General features: G+C 40.9%; 1 protein-coding gene across 2 annotated transcripts in view; it reads left to right on the top strand.

Annotated features, from left to right (window-relative positions):
- Positions 1-17,325, top strand: part of zbtb16a (zinc finger and BTB domain containing 16a) — a 175,128-nt gene extending 157,803 nt beyond the window's left edge. For both annotated transcript variants that reach the window (XM_055017265.1, XM_055017266.1), the window contains exons 6-7: positions 5,354-5,524; positions 11,454-17,325. In XM_055017265.1, the coding sequence (XP_054873240.1) occupies positions 5,354-5,524; positions 11,454-11,683 (401 nt within the window). In that variant the 3' untranslated portion in view covers positions 11,684-17,325. The remainder of the gene's footprint in view (positions 1-5,353; positions 5,525-11,453) is intronic.
- The last annotated feature ends 295 nt before the right edge of the window (positions 17,326-17,620 follow it).

The following is a 17,620-nucleotide window of genomic DNA, read 5'->3' as shown; positions in this document are numbered from 1 at the left end:
CTTATTTTAAGCTCTATTTTACCAGGATTGTCAAGCTTAGGTGTCTTCAAATAAGCCAGACATGCTAAAAAATAGTAGTTTTTCACTCAAAAATAGATTTTCGCTTTCATGTAACCTCCTAATTTGAGATGCATTAACCCTCCTGTTAATAAAATAAAATAAATAAAATAATAAAAAATATTGTTTCCTTGTCTGAAAAAAATCCAAAAAATCAGCAAAAAAAATCCCTAAATTTCTGAAAATTTGCAAAACTTTCAGGAAGAAAATTCCAATAATTCTTTCAAAGTTCCCTTAAAAGTTTTTTTTTTTTTAAATCCCCCAAATTTGGCAAGAAAATTCTTGTAAATATTTTCAAAAATGAGTAAAAATCTTCCAAAAAATCCTAAAAAAATCTAAAGTGATTCCATATATATCAGTAAGACTTCTAATATTTTCTTTAACAACATTCACATAAAAATCAACCAAAATCCAGCAAAATTCGCTGGATTTTGGTTGATTTCCCAAAGATTTCCCAAAAATCTTGAAAATGTGGACATCAGAAGTTTCACTGTGAAAATATATATTTTTCCACATTTTCAAACTTTAAAACGGGTCAATTTGACCTGCAGGATGACATGAGGGTTAAACTTGTTTTGAGTTTTCTTGTAAAATTCAACTCAGAACAAGATAATTTCAAGATTGTTTGACTTAACAAGATATTTAAGATGCATTGTCTTAAAACAAGTCCCTCCATCTGCTGAAATGTCTCTTGTTCAGTGAATTTATCTTAAATCAAGTGGGATGAGACATTTTGACTAAAAAAAGGACAAATGGACTTGGTAAGATTTAGAGTTTTTGCAGTGTATTTCCCTCCATCCACCTGCAGCCTCTTAGCATACCGTCACACCGCTGGTTTTTTTTTATGTACGTCTTTAGAGCGTGCTTGTACAGTACAGTGGAGGCTGAATGCTCATGAAAGTGGCCATCATGGCAGCTGTGCTCCTTTAGCAGCACACAGACTCTCTCTTTACAGACCAGGCCTTCATTAATATTCTGTTGTTGTGCACTGTCTGTGTGTAAGTGTCTGTGTGTTGTGTTTTTCTCTTTTTTTTAAACTCTGAGCCAATTTGCTGTCTGCTGTGGCGGGGTGTTTTGTGTTCGCAGCTGTATTTGATAGTGCTACAGCCAGAGAAAGAGAGGGAGAGAGAGAATGAGCCGGTTTCTGGTGCTGGCAGTGATGGAGGCCGGTGATTTACAGCCTCTTACCGCAGATAATGAACACGCCCCAGTGTGCCCATGGGCACAGCGCACCCCTCGGCAGCCCCCTTTGGGGTGTCAAAGGAGGTGAGGAAGGGGGGAGGCGGGTCAGGAGACGCAGGTGGTGATGCTCGGGGGCACCCTTGGGTTCAGTCTCCATGCTGTGGTTCCACCTCACTGTGCCAGGTCCTCATCTGCTGCCATGTGGCCACACCAGAGAGAGAAAAGAGAGGAATGAAAACCGGGAAGAAATGGAGGACGGAGAGGAGACAGCGGCAGATTCAGGATGGACAGAGGACACGTCCCCATTATTTTCCGGAGCCCCCATGAGAGCATCCCGACAAAATGAAGTCCTGTCTGCCCCTTTACATCCTCACAATGTGATTATAGAATTGTGTCTGATTTATTTAAAGCTCCGCGCTGCAACTTTGCACTCTGGCGTCCCCGAGTGGCAGCGGGAGATAACAGACAGGACGCTGGAGCTGGACGGCAAATACCGCTCTGATAGCACACATCCTGTTAGTATGGTTACTATGAAACTCTATTCCCAGTAGAAAATCCAATACAATATGTGATTTATTCTGCGTAGCCAAACAGCAGTGACCAGTGCTTGAACTGGAATGACAAAAACTCAAGAACAATGTGTAAGAATATAGGACAACCAGTGGGATTTTTGATAACTGATCTAAGTACCAAATTTAGCAAAATGTCAATATTAGCACTGAAAATGATAAAGCAGATTAAAAATTTTGATATTTTACTCTCTGTAGAAACTGGGCTAAGCGAAGAGGGCTATGAAACTCAATTCCCACTAGAAAATTCAATATAATATGTGATTTATTCTGCATAACCAGGCAGCAGCAACCAGTGCTTGAACTGGAATGACAAAAACATTGTTTTGTCGTTTATGTGTAAGAATATAGGAAAACTAGTGCAATTTGGGGGTTTTGGTTAATTCAGATAACTGATCTAAATACCTAATCTAGTAAAATGTCAATATTAGTATCTGTAGCATCCAGTTTAAATGTGTAAGAATATAGTAAACCAGTGGAGTTGTTGTTCATTCTGATAACTGATCTAAATACCTAATCTAGCAAACTCAATATTAGCACTGAAAATGAATAAAACATACATATTTTACTCTCTAGAGAGACTGAGATAAGCGAAGTTTACCATAATTCTCAAGAGGATTGTTGAGCAAATACAGTAGTAACGTCTAGACTTCATACCTCCAGACAGATATCGGTGTTTAAATGTCTGGTTTCAGAGCAGTGCGGGGTGATTTTAGCAGACTAACCACAGAAGTACATATTTCATGGTGTATTTTCCAATGTAGATTTGCAGAAAAATCTTGCATTAAAGGAGAAACGCAGCCAGCTCTTTCCTCCTAATTCAAGGTTTTCAGCGATGTTTGCCAACAGCAGGCGTTAGCACAGCAACAGGACATTAAGCGTGAATCACCCTCCATAGGCCTCCTCTGAGTATTAGCATCCCACTCGCCGGTCTGATCGGAGGCCCTAATTAAAGGCAGGTGAATCTGAGCTCAATTATTATTCTTGCGGCGTCGTGCGAGCCCACCGAGCTCTGTGATGGATTGTGATCTCTGCTGTGGTTGAAACGCTAGAAAGAGCACAATGTCTTACAGCGGGAGCCACTGATAACTTCATGCAGACAAATAAAGACTGTCACTTTTATTGATTTTTACCCAGCCCCCACATCCCCTGCTCCATCCCTGTCTCGGTTCTTCCCCCACCCCTCCATCCCCCTGCCTTCCCTTTAATGGGAAATGCGTCCAACATCGCCAGGCACCGAGAACGTTTTCCTCCATAAAAGTATACAATACCCAAAATGTGATCAGCATTTAAAGAGTGTCCGTTCCACATCCCCCTCCCATCCGCTGCCTTTTGTCTCTCTTCCTAAATAAACCAACTACTACGCGTGCATACTGTATCTACGTGCATAAAAATCTCACATAAAATATGCAGGATGCGAGTGAAATTGTCTCTTAACAGCGGGGCAGTGGTAGCGGCACATAACGAGAAATGCAATTTATTCCCTGGCACGTTGCTGCTTGGACAGGCAGATAATGAAAGGCATAGGTCATTGATGGTGACTTAAACCTGCAGCAGTGGAGTGAAATACATTAATAAATATCCACAACATTACTTGGCTGGAGAGTGTAACACAGAGGGGAAGCAAATGACGCAAGGAGTGGCTCCTCATCAAACACTGGAATACAATTAGTGTGGGGACCTGCTGGAGATCGGCTCCTGCAAATCATAATATCCCTGATCACTGACATCTGAATATCCATTACAGCTGCCCTGTGGGGACCTGAGCTATGCAGCCTGGAGGAGCAGAATGCGGTATCGTTTTCATTTCTGACGGCGAGCGCGTACTGTACGTCCACGGCAACCTGCAATAAGTCTAATGTCTCAGGATGGAAATGTGATGCTCTGTAAATAAGAAGTAAGAGTGTATTTAGGCAGCATGCAGACGTGAATAGAAACAGACAGCATGCTGGGGTGGAGGAAGGAAGACAATGTGACTAAAACTCCCTGTTTCACCCTAAATAGTCAAGAATAACAACAATTTGACAGTTTCCTGTGATACTACAGCAGCTACACTGCAAAACTCTAAATCCTAGCAAGTCTATTTGTCTTATTTTTAGTCAGAATGTCTCATCCCACTTGATTTAAGATAAATTCACTTAACAAGAGACATTTCAGCAGATGGAGGGACTTGTTTTAACCCTCGTGTCTTCCTGTGGGTCAAGATTGACCCATTTTAAAGTTTGAAAATGTGGGAAAAAATAAATATTTTCACAATGAAACTTCTGATGTCCACATTTTCAACATTTTTGGAAAATCTTTGAACATTTTTTGGTGGGGAAAAAAAAGTTTCTTTAAGAACATTCACAAAAAATCACCAAAATCCAGTGAAATTCGCTCAAACAATCTTGAAATTATCTTATTTTGAGTTGTAGTTTACAAGAAAACTCAAAATAAGTTTAATACATCTCAAATTAGGAGGTTAAATGAAAGCAAAAATCTATTTTGAGTGAAAAACTGCTGTTTATTTAGCATGTCTGGCTTATTTTAAGACACCTAAGCTTGACAATCCTGGTTAAATAGAGCTTAAAATAAGTTTTCCCAGCTAATTTTAAGATTTCAAAATTCTAAATACCATATCTTATTTCTAGAAATCTTACCAAGCCATTTTTCACTTGTTCTATTGGCAGATTTTTTCACTTATTTCAAGGTAAAATTTCCTTGAAATAAGTTTTTTTTTCTTGTTTTGAGAGGAACATTTTTTCCAGTGCAGATCTCCGTATGAGAGTGTGGCCAGTTAGAGAGATGGATGACAGTTTGTCTGTGATCCGAATTAGCTCGATAAACCAACCCAGTAATGCATACATGAATTACCCTGACTTACAGCAGCACCGATGCTCCTCTTCTATCTCTACATTAAACTGTACATAAACAAACAAGCAGGAAGTGGTGACTGTAAAACAGCCATTTTGTCAGACTTATGACCTGTAAGAGGTGGAGAAAATGGCGTATTTGTACGTGCCGGATTTAAAACATATATATCCGAGGATAATAAAATTCTGAGATGACAAAGTCGGCTCGTTATTCCAGGTCTACCACATCAGTCAGGTTATCCATTAGCGCATTGCGATGCTGGGACTGCATGGTCAATAATACATCTCATGGCCAGTGACCAGCCATGACAGGCTACAATTATTTAAGGCTTTACACAAAGCAAAAACGACACTGCAGGTGATTTGTAGAGAAAGACAAAAGATGGGTTATATTTGTCTGCTGGTATTAAAGCATTTAAGTGGGTATCCATTAGAAGATAACGCCTGTTGTTGTCGCTTTGTGCAGAACCGTGTCAGAATAATCACATGAAACATTCAGTAGTGTGGCTTCCTTTAGGAACCACAACAGAACGCTGCATTTTTCTGAATGGTGTCACGTACATAAAGGCAGCACCTCATGTTTCTGTTCTTCTTTGTCTAACAATCTATACTCTCCTAAGCTCAACAAGTGTGCCCTCCTACATCTTGTCTGCACATGAAGTAAATGCGTCCCATTTTATTTTCACATTGCAGCAGGGGACCACCCATTCGAGTGCGAGTTCTGCGGGAGCTGCTTCCGAGATGAGAGCACGCTGAAGGGCCACAAGCGCATCCACACCGGGGAGAAGCCCTATGAATGTAACGGCTGTGGGAAGAAGTTCAGCCTCAAGCACCAGCTGGAAACCCACTACCGTGTGCACACAGGTACAGCCATCGAAACACGTCCCAGAGACCACAAACACCCACTAGTTAGTGTTAGTTAGCAAAGCACTGGGAACTATTTGGCCTCCGTTTAGAAATCTCTCCAACTCTGTCGCATGCAACAGACTGAACCATCACCAAGCAACAATTTGTGGTTGTAGAGCGAGGAATATTTTCTCCACTGTTTATCCATCTGCTGAGAACGTCTGATTCACTGTCTCCGGCGACAGTTGTGGTTTTGCCATATTTAGCCAGTGAGCAAACATTTTGGGGTAATGACGGCACCAAACCTGGCAACCACACTGCAAAACAGAGACTCTGAGAAACTGGGCCAAGAAATCAGTTCTCCCCTCGTAACATACCAGGTTATTTTCACATTTCTTTCAGATACAGGGCGCTTTTCAGGTGTTGGTCGCTGTAATTTCAGTTCAGGCTTCAGTCGTTGCCGACTAAGCAGAACAAGATCAGCCAGGTTTTGTAGATGGTGGTAGACAGTTTCTAGTTTCTCTAGATTTGCTGCTTTGTCATTTTTGACTCCCTTGTGTAGTTTGGAGCATCAAACTGCTCGGTCAGTGCAGGACGTCCATGATGAAGGCTCTGTGCTGAAGTCTTTCAGGTCTTCAGAACGTCCCTGTCCCTGAGACGAGGTCTGCCAACGGGCCTCGTACCCTCTTTCAGAACACTGTGAAGGATCTGTCGAGGCGTTCTGTGTACGTGCCCGGACCACCGGAGACGGTTGAATTTCAGTTGTGATGACAAGGGATGGGAATTGGTGATATCAAATAAATGCACAGTTGTGGTTTTGCCATATTTAGCTGGTGAGCTAAAGTTCTGGGGCATGATGGCACCAAACCTGGCAACCACACTGCAAAACTGAGACTCTAAGAATTTGATTCTCCCCTCGAAACATACAAGGTTATTTTCACATTTCTTTCAGATACAGTTGTAATTATAAAGAGGTTAGCTATTTAACCACAGCAACACCAAACTGATCCTCTCAGATGGAAAGCTAATGAGCTCATTCTCCAAAATTCTAACATCATCTTTTGTGTTTTTTTTAAATCATATCAACCATTTTCTAAACTCTCAAATCCTGGTGTGAATATTGGTGGAAACAGGCAGGATATGGAGGCTGCTAAAGGCCTCCGTTTTTGGAAATCCAAGTTGCGAGGCACAGAGCAGACCAGATGAATATCTTTGTTGCTGTGATACAGTAGATGAATGTCTCAGAAGACTTTGTATTGATCCTGGTATATTTAGAGCCCCATAAAGATGTTGACACAGTGATAAGCTGGCTGCCCTGGAGAATGAGTGCAGGCTACGCTAGCAGACAGAGCGAGGATACCACGAGCGTTCACCAGCGTGGCACACAGCCAAGGCTTTATGCTTCCTCACCGGCTGCACCCTCCCATCTCCCATTCAATAAGCCAGCTGTTAAGCCACACTATCAAGGCAGCCTGTCCAATAATTGGCTCCCCCCCGTCCACCCTTTCCCCTTTTGTGTCAGGGAGGGGGGCTTCACGTTAAGCCGGAGAGCAACAGCAGATAACAAGAGCAAGTGACAAGCTCACAGTCAAAGGCCACCTCGCACAAAAGGGAGCTGCTTGATGAATCATCGACATTGGCAACCTAACCCTCCCCCACCCCCTTCTCTCCACACATCCCAAATGCCAATGGCGGATCGATACCCGGGCCCCATTTGCAATTCATTATTAGCTGGTTATTTGAGGCGACCCTGTTTACAGTCTGGTTATCGATATCAGTGTGGTGCAGGTGTCCATAGAAGCTCACAGCACTGTGTTCATGCTTGTCGGCTGAATGGCGAGCTGGGTCCAACGCAGAGGTCGAGGTTAACCAGTCGAGGGCTTCGACAGAACGGACCGAGCGAGCCGCAGAGGCACAGAGACGCCCGGTTTTGCCAACACACGTGTGAGACTCCAGCTGAAAGGTGACAGCGAGCGCCGGGCCCAGATCACTTCCGACAGCTCATTTCAAATGCCATTGGTAAAGGTCAGCATTTACATGTCTAATTTGCGTCTGCCGGCTCGAGCGCTGGTGGATTATTCCCTGCCATCACTCAAATCATTAGCACGTTTAGGATGGCCGCCATTGCTGAATTGAAATGTGTCTCTTGAATATAGCAGCCCCCACAGCAAGAAGGTGGCGTTGCACTTCGATTTATGACACCTTCAGGGGTTCTCTGTGGCGGCAGCTGGATTTTCTGTGTAATGTACTATAGATGAGGTGATTAGATACCATATTCTTTAAAAAGCACTACCTGGAGTTTTTGCTCATTTAGATGTTAATCTGAATTTAATTTGCGGTCGGTCCTTATCTCCGTTAATACAAGTCTGTTTTTGTGTTCGCACACTTAAACGATAAATCATGTTTATTACAATCGGTGTTCTCACTTTGGAGGTTTTATATTTCACTTCTGATAACATGATACTCACTCAGGGAATTTGTGGGATCTGGGAACACTTGTGTTGCTACGAGCATGACAGGACAAGAGCTGAAGCAATAGAAGGATCTGTTTAACCCTTCTGTTGTCCTCATTTACAGGGACCAAAAATTATTGTTTCCTGTCTGAAAAAAATCCAAATATTCAGCAAAAAAATTCCCCAGATTTCAAGATTCCAATAATTCCTTAATAAGTTTCCCTTAAAAGTTTTATTTTTACCCCCCCCCAAAAAAATTTGGCAAGAAAATTCTTGTAACTATTTTCAAAAAATGAGTAAAAATCTTCCAAAAAAAATCCTAAAAATATCTAAAGTGATTCCATATATATCAGTAAAACTTCTAATAATTTCTTTAAGAACATTCACCAAAAAAGTCCAGCGAAATTTGCTGGATTTTGGTTGTTTTTTTGTGAATGTTCTTAAAGAAACATTTTTAGAAAAATGTTCAAAGATTTCCCAAAAATGTTGAAAATGTGGACATCAGAAGTTTCATTGTGATAATATTTTTTTTTTTCCACATTTTCAAACTTTAAACTGGGTCAGTTTTGACCTGCAGGACAATACGAGGGTTAAATGAGTTTGAGTTGCTCCAGCAGGTGATTAAAAGCTCCAGAAAAAGGTGGATCTTGAGTAATTAAACGTCCTGGAATATTTGCATAGGTGGTAATCTGAAGTGAAAAGATTCAAAGTTTGGATTTTCTGGTTTTCATAATGAGGAAAACAGACAGAACGTTAAAAATCACAATGTAGTTCTATTCGCGACATAGATTTCTGCTGCCACATTTCATAGTTTCACATCCAGTTAAAGAGCAGGACATCTGTTTTTCATTTTCTTCTGTCGCACAGTTTGATGTGAAAAAAATGTCCACAATCCCAACACCGGGGTCTTTTTAACAGAGCAATGACATACAAACGGGCTTCTGTCCCCTCAGCCACTAGAATAATTAAATGATGTTGGCTGTTGAGGGATGTTCTGATGAACCCGACCGGCACCATGTTGACACCGTCTCTCCGAGGTGAACAAACTGAGCTACTGTACTCGTTGCTTTTATTCTTCTTTCTCTTTTGACTTGTACCAATTACTGAAGGCAGTTGGAGTGACTTTAAAGAGTCTTTTACTGCTGCCACACAGCGCTGTTCAGGAACAGTTGGGGTTTCACTTCTGGGCTTTCACTCCTCACTTACTGCGTACGTGGTCCAATTATCACAACAACACCTGAATTTCTTGTGTTCCAACAGGGTAAAATCTGTGCTCTGTGAATCAGTGGTTTCGCGTTGCCAGGACTGCCTCTCCAGTGCTGTATCAGAGCTGCAGAATGGTCTGGCTGCACCTCATTATCGCTCTGTTAAAAGGGGAAAAGCACTTGTTTGTATTTCTTTGAGGCAATCACAGTCGCCTTGGTGCTGAGCCAAGGAAGCAGCGACGGTGCTCCTGTAAAGATAGTGCCAAGGGAGAATTGTGTTGCTGGAACGTTTACACACAGGGACGAGAGTGCTGCTATTAAAATGGCTAATTCGCTGAAAGAACAAAGCACTGACTGTATATGAAGATGGATGAGCCCACCATTACATCAGCCACAAGTTTTCTAAAGAGTGGTTTTGAAGCTGTTTGTTGTGGCTCCAGCTGTCACCATCGAGTAAATTCTTAATGCCCTTAATTATGCATAATTTTACACCTTAATGCAATTTAAACAAATGAGTTATACTGAAATTCATCCCTCACATTGTTGACATGAATGGGAAAATCAGCTATAGAGACCAAAAACATGTCTGTACCAGGCTGTAAACATGTTTACTTCTGGGGTAATTTTAGACATTTTAACATGGGCATCTATGGGGACTGGCTCACTTTTGAATTAAGCCTCAAGTGGTCATTTGAGGAACTGCAGTTTTGGTGCTTTTTGCAGAGGTTGCTGATTCTTTGCTAGCTCAGACGGAGGTTGTTGTTTCCTATAACTAAGGGATTTTAAAAAATATAATATGACTCATACCTGTAGTCTACATCTAGTGAGCCAGACTAGTGGTGATGGTATTCTTCCTTTCTGAAGCCCTGACATAGACACTTTAATTTAAACCTACCCGACACATGTGCTGTCAGTAGATTTGGTTTGATCACAACATGGGTCTCATTATTTTAGTTTTAAGCAACCATCCTATTAAAACATACCACCAGGCAGTCAAGTGTATTTTAACCCTCGTGTCGTCCTGCGGGTCAAACTGACCCGTTTTAAAATTTGAAAATGTGGGAAAAAAATATACATTTCCACAGTGAAACTTTTGATGTCCACATTTTCAACATTTTGGGGAAATCTTTGAACATTTTTTGGTGGGGAAAAAAAATGTTAAAAATATTTCTTAAGAACATTCACAAAAAAATCAACCAAAATCCAGTGAAATTCGCTGGATTTTGGTTGATTTTTATGTGAATGTAGAAAATATTAGAAGTTTTACTGATATATATGGAATGTACGGTGGCCGAGAGGTGCAAACCAAATTTACATAATGCAAAACACTTTTACAACCTCCAAGACAAATTTACAAGCGAAAAAACACTTTTACAAATCCAAATGTAACCGGAAAGGGAATGTCCCAACTCCAGGGTTGAAGCGGAAGTGACAACGAGGAGCGGCTAATGCAACGGACAGCGAGCGGGTGATGTTTTGCCCGTTTTGTGGGTAACATATGAACCGATTGATGCGGTTTTGTTTTTCGTGTGGTTGGTCTTTAGAGTGTTTAAATGGCGCAGATCAGACCGACAGAGTGCATTAGCCGCTCCTCGTTGTCACTTCCGCTTCAACCCTGGAGTTGGGACATTCCCTTTCCGGTTACATTTGGATTTGTAAAAGTGTTTTTTCGCTTGTAAATTTGTCTTGGAGGTTGTAAAAGTGTTTTGCATTATGTAAATTTGGTTTGCACCTCTCGGCCACCGTAGGAATCACTTTAGATATTTTTAGGATTTTTAGGAAATTATTACTCATTTTTTGAAAATATTTACAAGAATTTTCTTGCCAAATTTGGGAGATTTTTTTTTAAAAATAACACTTTTAAGGGAGACTTTTAAGGAATTATTGGAATTTTCTTCCTGAAGATTTTTCAAATTTTCATAAATTTGGGGAATTTTTTGCTGAACTTTTGGATTTTTTTCAGACAAGGAAACAATATTTTTGGGTGCCCATAAATGAGGACAAAAGGAGGGTTAAAAACTGCTGGTTAAAAGCTGCTGTCTATAAATTCCTTCCAGCATTTTAACTGCTCAGGGTTAGGGTTAGGATGTTGCGTCTCACACACTTATTTTCCAATGCATAATAAGGTTAAATCTGCTGCATTTTTAACCAACACCTCGTAGGGAAATGGAGTTTTTTCCTTCTGTTCACTCATGTTCTGTTTAACTGACTTTAACAGGGGGGATAATGCTGTTTTTGAAAGGCACTAGTGCTAACGCTGTCTTCAACCCCGCCCCGTGTCATCCTCAGGTGAGAAGCCATTCGAGTGCAAGCTGTGCCACCAGCGATCCAGGGACTACTCGGCCATGATCAAGCACCTGCGCACCCACAATGGCGCCTCGCCCTACCAATGCACCATCTGCCTGGAGTACTGCCCCAGCCTGTCAGCCATGCAGAAGCACATGAAAGGCCACAAGCCAGAAGACATCCCCCCAGACTGGCGCATAGAGAAGACCTACCTGTACCTCTGCTATGTCTGAGACCAGGAGCAGCGAATGGAGAGGGGAGGGTTGGTGGAGAGGTAAGGGGAATGTAATGGAGTGGATAGGAGGAATGAGAGTTGGCGATTTGAGGAATGTCAACGGCGAGAGACTGGAAAGCAAGAGGGGGTTTGTTTTCTATTTTTCTTTTCATGCAAAGGCGACGAGCGACGGGGTTTAAAAAAAACAAAACAAAATGACGGTGGTGATGGAGAGACTAAAGTGCTCAGAAGAGGAAGGCTTGGACACTTGGAGACAGATTCTCCACCATTGTTCGGATTCACCGGGTCATTCACTACATCTGCAACTGTGTTATTGTTTCAGGTCATTTCGGGCGGCGCCACAGAGCAGGCGCCGCTCCAAGGAAGTGACTTTTTGGATGCTGCTGCAACAGTGATGAGAAAGCAGATTCTCAAGGGCTATCTGAACCTGCACTTCCACGCCATGTGGAGCCTTCACTCCAACCTGAGTCGTTTTTTTTTTTGTTCTACTTCAGTATTTGTTGTGTTTGCAGTAACACAACGACAGAATATGTGAATCTGAGCATCGCTTTAGGCCCCCAGTTCATTATCTGCTGTCTGAGATTTGAGGACTCTCTCCTTCTGACCACAAACCTACATGAGTCTAGATGTTCTGAACCGATTTATCTTGGGGATTGAGGAGGACCGACACAAATTTTCAAACTGAACGCTCCAGAGTTTGAATAAACGCTTCGGCCCTGATCTTTTCCGTTGCGAGATGCATCTGTTTTGTCACTTCTCGTCTGTTTCTGCCTAAGCAGTGGGCAAAGACACGTCCGAACACGAAATCCTTCAGATCCCAGCGGTCGCAGTGAGATAGCCCCTGAGAATCCGCAGCAGAGCCGGTCGGCTTATGCAGTAGATGAAACAGTTGAACTGGACAAGTGGGAGCATTTGAATACTGCAAACCAAGCGCCCATTTGGTTGCAGGGGGAAGATGTTAGTGCTGCTTTTTTGTGTTGTTGGAAGTCTCCCCACTTTTCTCAGTAGTCTTCCTGGTTCTGCATCTCCGTCGGATGATCGGCTGGGGGAAGGCCGAGTCACCACTGGCCACTCAAAGGCTAACTTGTGTCACTTTTTCGTCATGTTTTTGTTCTTTTTTTTTCTTTTTTAGCTCTGCATCCTAGTTTATCGTGGCTTGATTGCACAGGTTAAACAAAGTACGACAACAGTCTCTGTTTGATGTCGGCAAGGTATATATTATTTTCATTAACTCATAACTTGCTATTACAGTACGTCACATTAAACTCACATTAAAGCGTACTCACCTATTCAGCAATAGATAACTGGACTGCTTTATACCATGTACATTTTACTAGATGATTATCATTATCTCACACTAATGGTGAACTACGCAAACTGACACACAAACAGTTAACACTTCTACCGCTACAGATCTGTCCATTCGCCACAGGGATGGAATATGGGGAAAAAACAAAACGTTTGCTGTCCGTGGGAGTCCTGTGACTTTGACTGCTAGTAAGTGAATGTTGAAGAGGTGCTGGGAATGCCTTAGCTACACACCTCTGTCGGAGGTGCTGTGGTAGCTTGAAGACTGTTATACGGCATCGAAAACATGAATGTGAACACCTGTAAGCTGGGATCATGGGAGGCTGGATCAACAGACGCAGGTTAATGCTGCCTTTCATTCAAAGTCGGAAGCCTAAAATTCCCACCTTGCAGGTTGTTGTTTTTATTTCTAAAGCCTTCCGGTGGTTCTGAGTCGGTTTTCTCCATCCAGCGTCATAACCTCGAGGCAAGTCTTGTTGGGGCTTCAACTCCCCTAGAAGTGTTTTATATCAGAACATGGACCACTGGAGTACTGGTGGATGATGCTTTCTCATAGTTATATGACAGATATTGTGTTCAGATGATGCATATTCACAAATATATTAGCATTGATTTGAATTACCGCTGGGGCTTTTAAGCCAAATACAATTAAAATGCTGTACATTGTGTACTCTGTGCATTTGATACTCGTGTTATACACCATCGCATAGAGGAAAGGGTGAATGTTGGGTCAGTAATCGCCCTGAGCAAAGTATTAAAACCCATGATGTGCAGCATTTACAGCAAAACGTCAAAATCCTGTTTTCTCTGCGGCGGTGGGAATTTATCCAGCTTTCTGTGAAACACAGCATCGGTCCTGTTGAGCGAAAGCAGTCGCAGGTTTTTAATGGTTGAACCCAAGGCTTTCCTGAACATCACTGCCTGTCACAACGTTACCTGGGCGCTCACATATCCAAACAGCTGGCGGGAAAAGGGGGGAAATCACTGATTGGACGAGACACGGTCCAGCAGCTTAGGGGGCGACCAGTAAGACGACAGAATAAATCAACTCTTTCTCTGTGGTTTTGTCCCTGCGCTTCGTCTCGTCTCCTGTTGTTGTTGTTTGTTGTTGTTGTTATTATTGACCTTGAGTTTGATCTCAACACATCGTACTTGAATTACCTCGTTTTTGTGACCTCATGTTTGCTTGTGTATTTTTAATTTTCCCTTTCGTTTCATTTGTACACTTTTCGAGTCGGAAAGACGCATCGCGAAAAACACGATGAGGCGATGCAAAAAAATTAAGTGCCACGGTGAAGAGATTTGTTTTTTTTCTAATGTTGTGTATTTCTTTGTGCATTATTTGTTACCAAACTTGGTATTATTAACCCTGCTTGATAAAGAGCCGGAAGGTTTGGTCATTTGTTATAAAAGCTACCTCTAAGTTGTTTTCTTTTTTTTTCTTTTTTTTTTGGCAAAAGCACATTTTTTTGTGTTTGTGTTTTGCATTATTTCGTCATTGCTACTTCATCTCATGCTTTTTTTTGTTTTCAAAAGTTGATTTATGATTGTGTGTGTTTTCAAGCAAAATGTATATAAAAGGGTAAGAGATAACAAAAGTAGAGGTCGGGTAGGATGAGAAAAGTCGTTGAAATGGATGTTTATTCTTCTCTTCTAGTCTCCCCCTGCACCTCCAACTACAGAAGAGCAGAGAAAAAAAAAGCAATTTCGAAGCCTTAAGTGATGAGTAAGAGGGATGCGGCAGATAAGAGGAAGTACTATTGCTTTTTAAGAGGGTTTAAAAGCAAGAATTTAAACTTGAAAATATGTGAATAGAATTGTAGTTTTGTAATGTGAAAAAAGAGGAAAAAAAACAAGGAGGTTCATCCAAAAAAAAAAAAAAAAAACAAAGAAAGAAAGAAGCGCTGAACCGCCCAGGACAGGTCATATTTGCAGCGATGCAGAGTGCGTTGGACAATTTGGAACTGCAAGTGGTAATCAAAAACAGTAAAAACCAGAAGGTTGAAAATAGAGATTCTCTCAGCAGACGAGCTCTCCTGAGAAATGAGTGTATTCCTGAACAAGAGCCAACAGAGGCAATTTGATATATAAAAATTGTGATATTTTTGTATTCAGTGTCAGTCCTTTTTCCATTTGTGGAGGGTTACAGCAGGGCACAAATATTTGTATTTCTTTTTTTTTATTATTATTATTTTTAACCGTTTTTGTTTCTCTCTCTCTCTGGGTGTGAATCATTTTTGCCTTGCTCCTCTTTGATATTGTTGGACAAAAAAAACGTGTGTGAACATATTGTAATAATAAGTGTTGCTTTCTGGATGTCAGTTGCATTGTAGGTGAAGGACTAAATCTACCCGCCACAAAAATTTTACGGAGTGTGTGTATGTGACAAAAAAAAAGAAGGAAAAAAAGTTTAAAAAAAAGAAAAAATAGAAATAAAAAAGATGTTAAAATACGGGACGGCAGGGGGACGCTGCCAAACCGACCAATTAGTACTTGTCATTCACAATTTTTCAATCAAACTTGACTGTCAGCATATTTTTTTGTTTGTTTTTGTACTTGAAAAAAAAAAGAAGAAGAAGAAGGGATGGCATGTCCCGAGGTGTCTTGCCATTTTATTCTCAAACACTGTGAGCTGAGGGGGCTTTTTTTCCACCCCCGTATAGTATCCACCCACTATAATACCCCGTCACGGTTCAGTCTGAACGCCACAATGCAAGACCTGTTCAGTCACGTCGTTCCTATCATCGTCCTCTGAATGTTTTCTACTTTTTTGTGCGGGTGAAAGTGCGTAACTATGTGTGTGTGTGTGTGTGTGTGTGTGTGTGTGTGTGTGTGTGTGTGTGTGTGTGTGTGTGTGTGTGTGTGTGTATTAGTGGAAAAATGCACTAATCAGATCAGATTACAAAATAAAATGATATTCTATGCCACTTTTTTCTGTTGGAAAAAAATATATATATACATTGGCATCGATATAGTTCTTCCCTCAGTGTTCCTCCGATGTTTCTGTACTATCTTTGTGCCTAAAAATGGAAATTGTTCAACAAAAATATCCATCTATATCTGCTTAGTTTTCTGTATTTTCAGAAGAAAAATAAAAATGGTGTCTCCAGCACCCTAGGGATGTCATGACGCTCGAAAATGACCTGATTTTTTTTCTTTATTTTTTATTTTACTTTAAATCCTGAATAGAGCAGGGCTTCTTTTTCAAGGACTGAATTAAACCCTGAATGCTATTGAAATAGCAATCGGGATTCTTCTTTTCTTAGGCTGTGATTGGCACCTAAAAGCATTTATTTAGCGACACAAAACAAAGCATGGGGGGGAAATAGACAGAATTCCAGGCGCGCTGCAGCAGAGAAACTTGCTTTCGGCACAAAATCTGTTCAAATCTGCGCTCCAGATGCTCTGATTTTCTGCTTTTCTTTCATTTTTTTTGTCAGCAACAGGTTTGCTGATGTGAACATGATATTGTTCTTGTGAGAAGAAGAAAACTAGAACCTCCATTTGGGTATTTTTTTTCTTCCCTTCTGCTTTGTTTCTGGGTTTTTTTAAAGAGTACTTTTTCTGTTCTACAAAATGCATTTAAAAGGGGGATGTTGAATTGGTCCTGAGAGGAATCATGGCATCCCTGGAGCTGGCACTCTGTGTTTTGGTGTGGTGTTTCTAGAACAAAGTAGCCATTTCATGCAGTGTTGCGATGCATGTGCCATCGAGGTCTAGACTAAAATTGTTTGAGTAACAAAGCACCAAGACATTGTATTTTTTTATATTAGCACTGAGGACCAATTGCCCTGTCGGACCAAGCATAACGAAGCTTTTTATGTAACAAAGCTTTTCTCTCTGTCTTTCCCTGGCTTGTCTGTGCTACTTCTCTCCTCCATTGTTGTGACAGCACAAGTGCCAGTCAAGTTGCTCTGTATTAAGAAAATAGTGTTTGTATTATGATTTGAATTGTTATAGTTTTTGTCTACCTCAGCACCTAATCTTAGCCTAATCTTAGAAGGTGCCCAATTATTATTTTTTATTTTTCTTTATTTTGTTCTCTTATTGTTGTCAGTTGTATAATTTTTTGAAAAATTTGCATTAGAGCTTTGCAAAGGTCCTTTGTCTTTTCCAGCGACAACGTGCTATTTTGAGTTTTTTCTGTGGCAGTACGTTTCCTGTTGAGCTGTGCCACCAATCTATAGCCACCGTCTGTTGAATATAGAGGTTGTTCTCTCTCTTTTTTTGTTTCTTTCCATGTAGAATCAGACACATCTCTTTGTAACATTTCAGTGTTCTCTGATGGAGTGTGAAAAAAAATAAAAAGGAAAAATAAAAGATTTAATGCTGCAGGTTCTCTTCTCCATGTTGTCAATAAAGTCAATGTTGTGCCTTTGATAGTGAAAATATAAAGAATATTTTTTTTTTTCTTTTTTTACATCCTACTAACAGTAGATTGTTTTTTGTAGTGGAATTTTTTGTATTTTTATTTATGAGTCTCATAATAAAAATCAGATCATGATGTTCAGTTGTATACTTTCAATCTGCAGTTAGAAGAAAATAAAAAATGGACTTCATGGTGTCTGTCTTAGCCCTCTTTCTGGCTCGCCATTTGATTCCTGAACATAAAAGAGCAGAAGGTTAA

Source organism: Amphiprion ocellaris, chromosome 14 (genome assembly GCF_022539595.1).
Source record: "Amphiprion ocellaris isolate individual 3 ecotype Okinawa chromosome 14, ASM2253959v1, whole genome shotgun sequence".
NCBI classification, from domain to species: domain Eukaryota; kingdom Metazoa; phylum Chordata; class Actinopteri; family Pomacentridae; genus Amphiprion; species Amphiprion ocellaris.
Note: the sequence above shows the minus strand (reverse complement) of the source record. Positions and strands in the feature narration are given on the sequence as shown.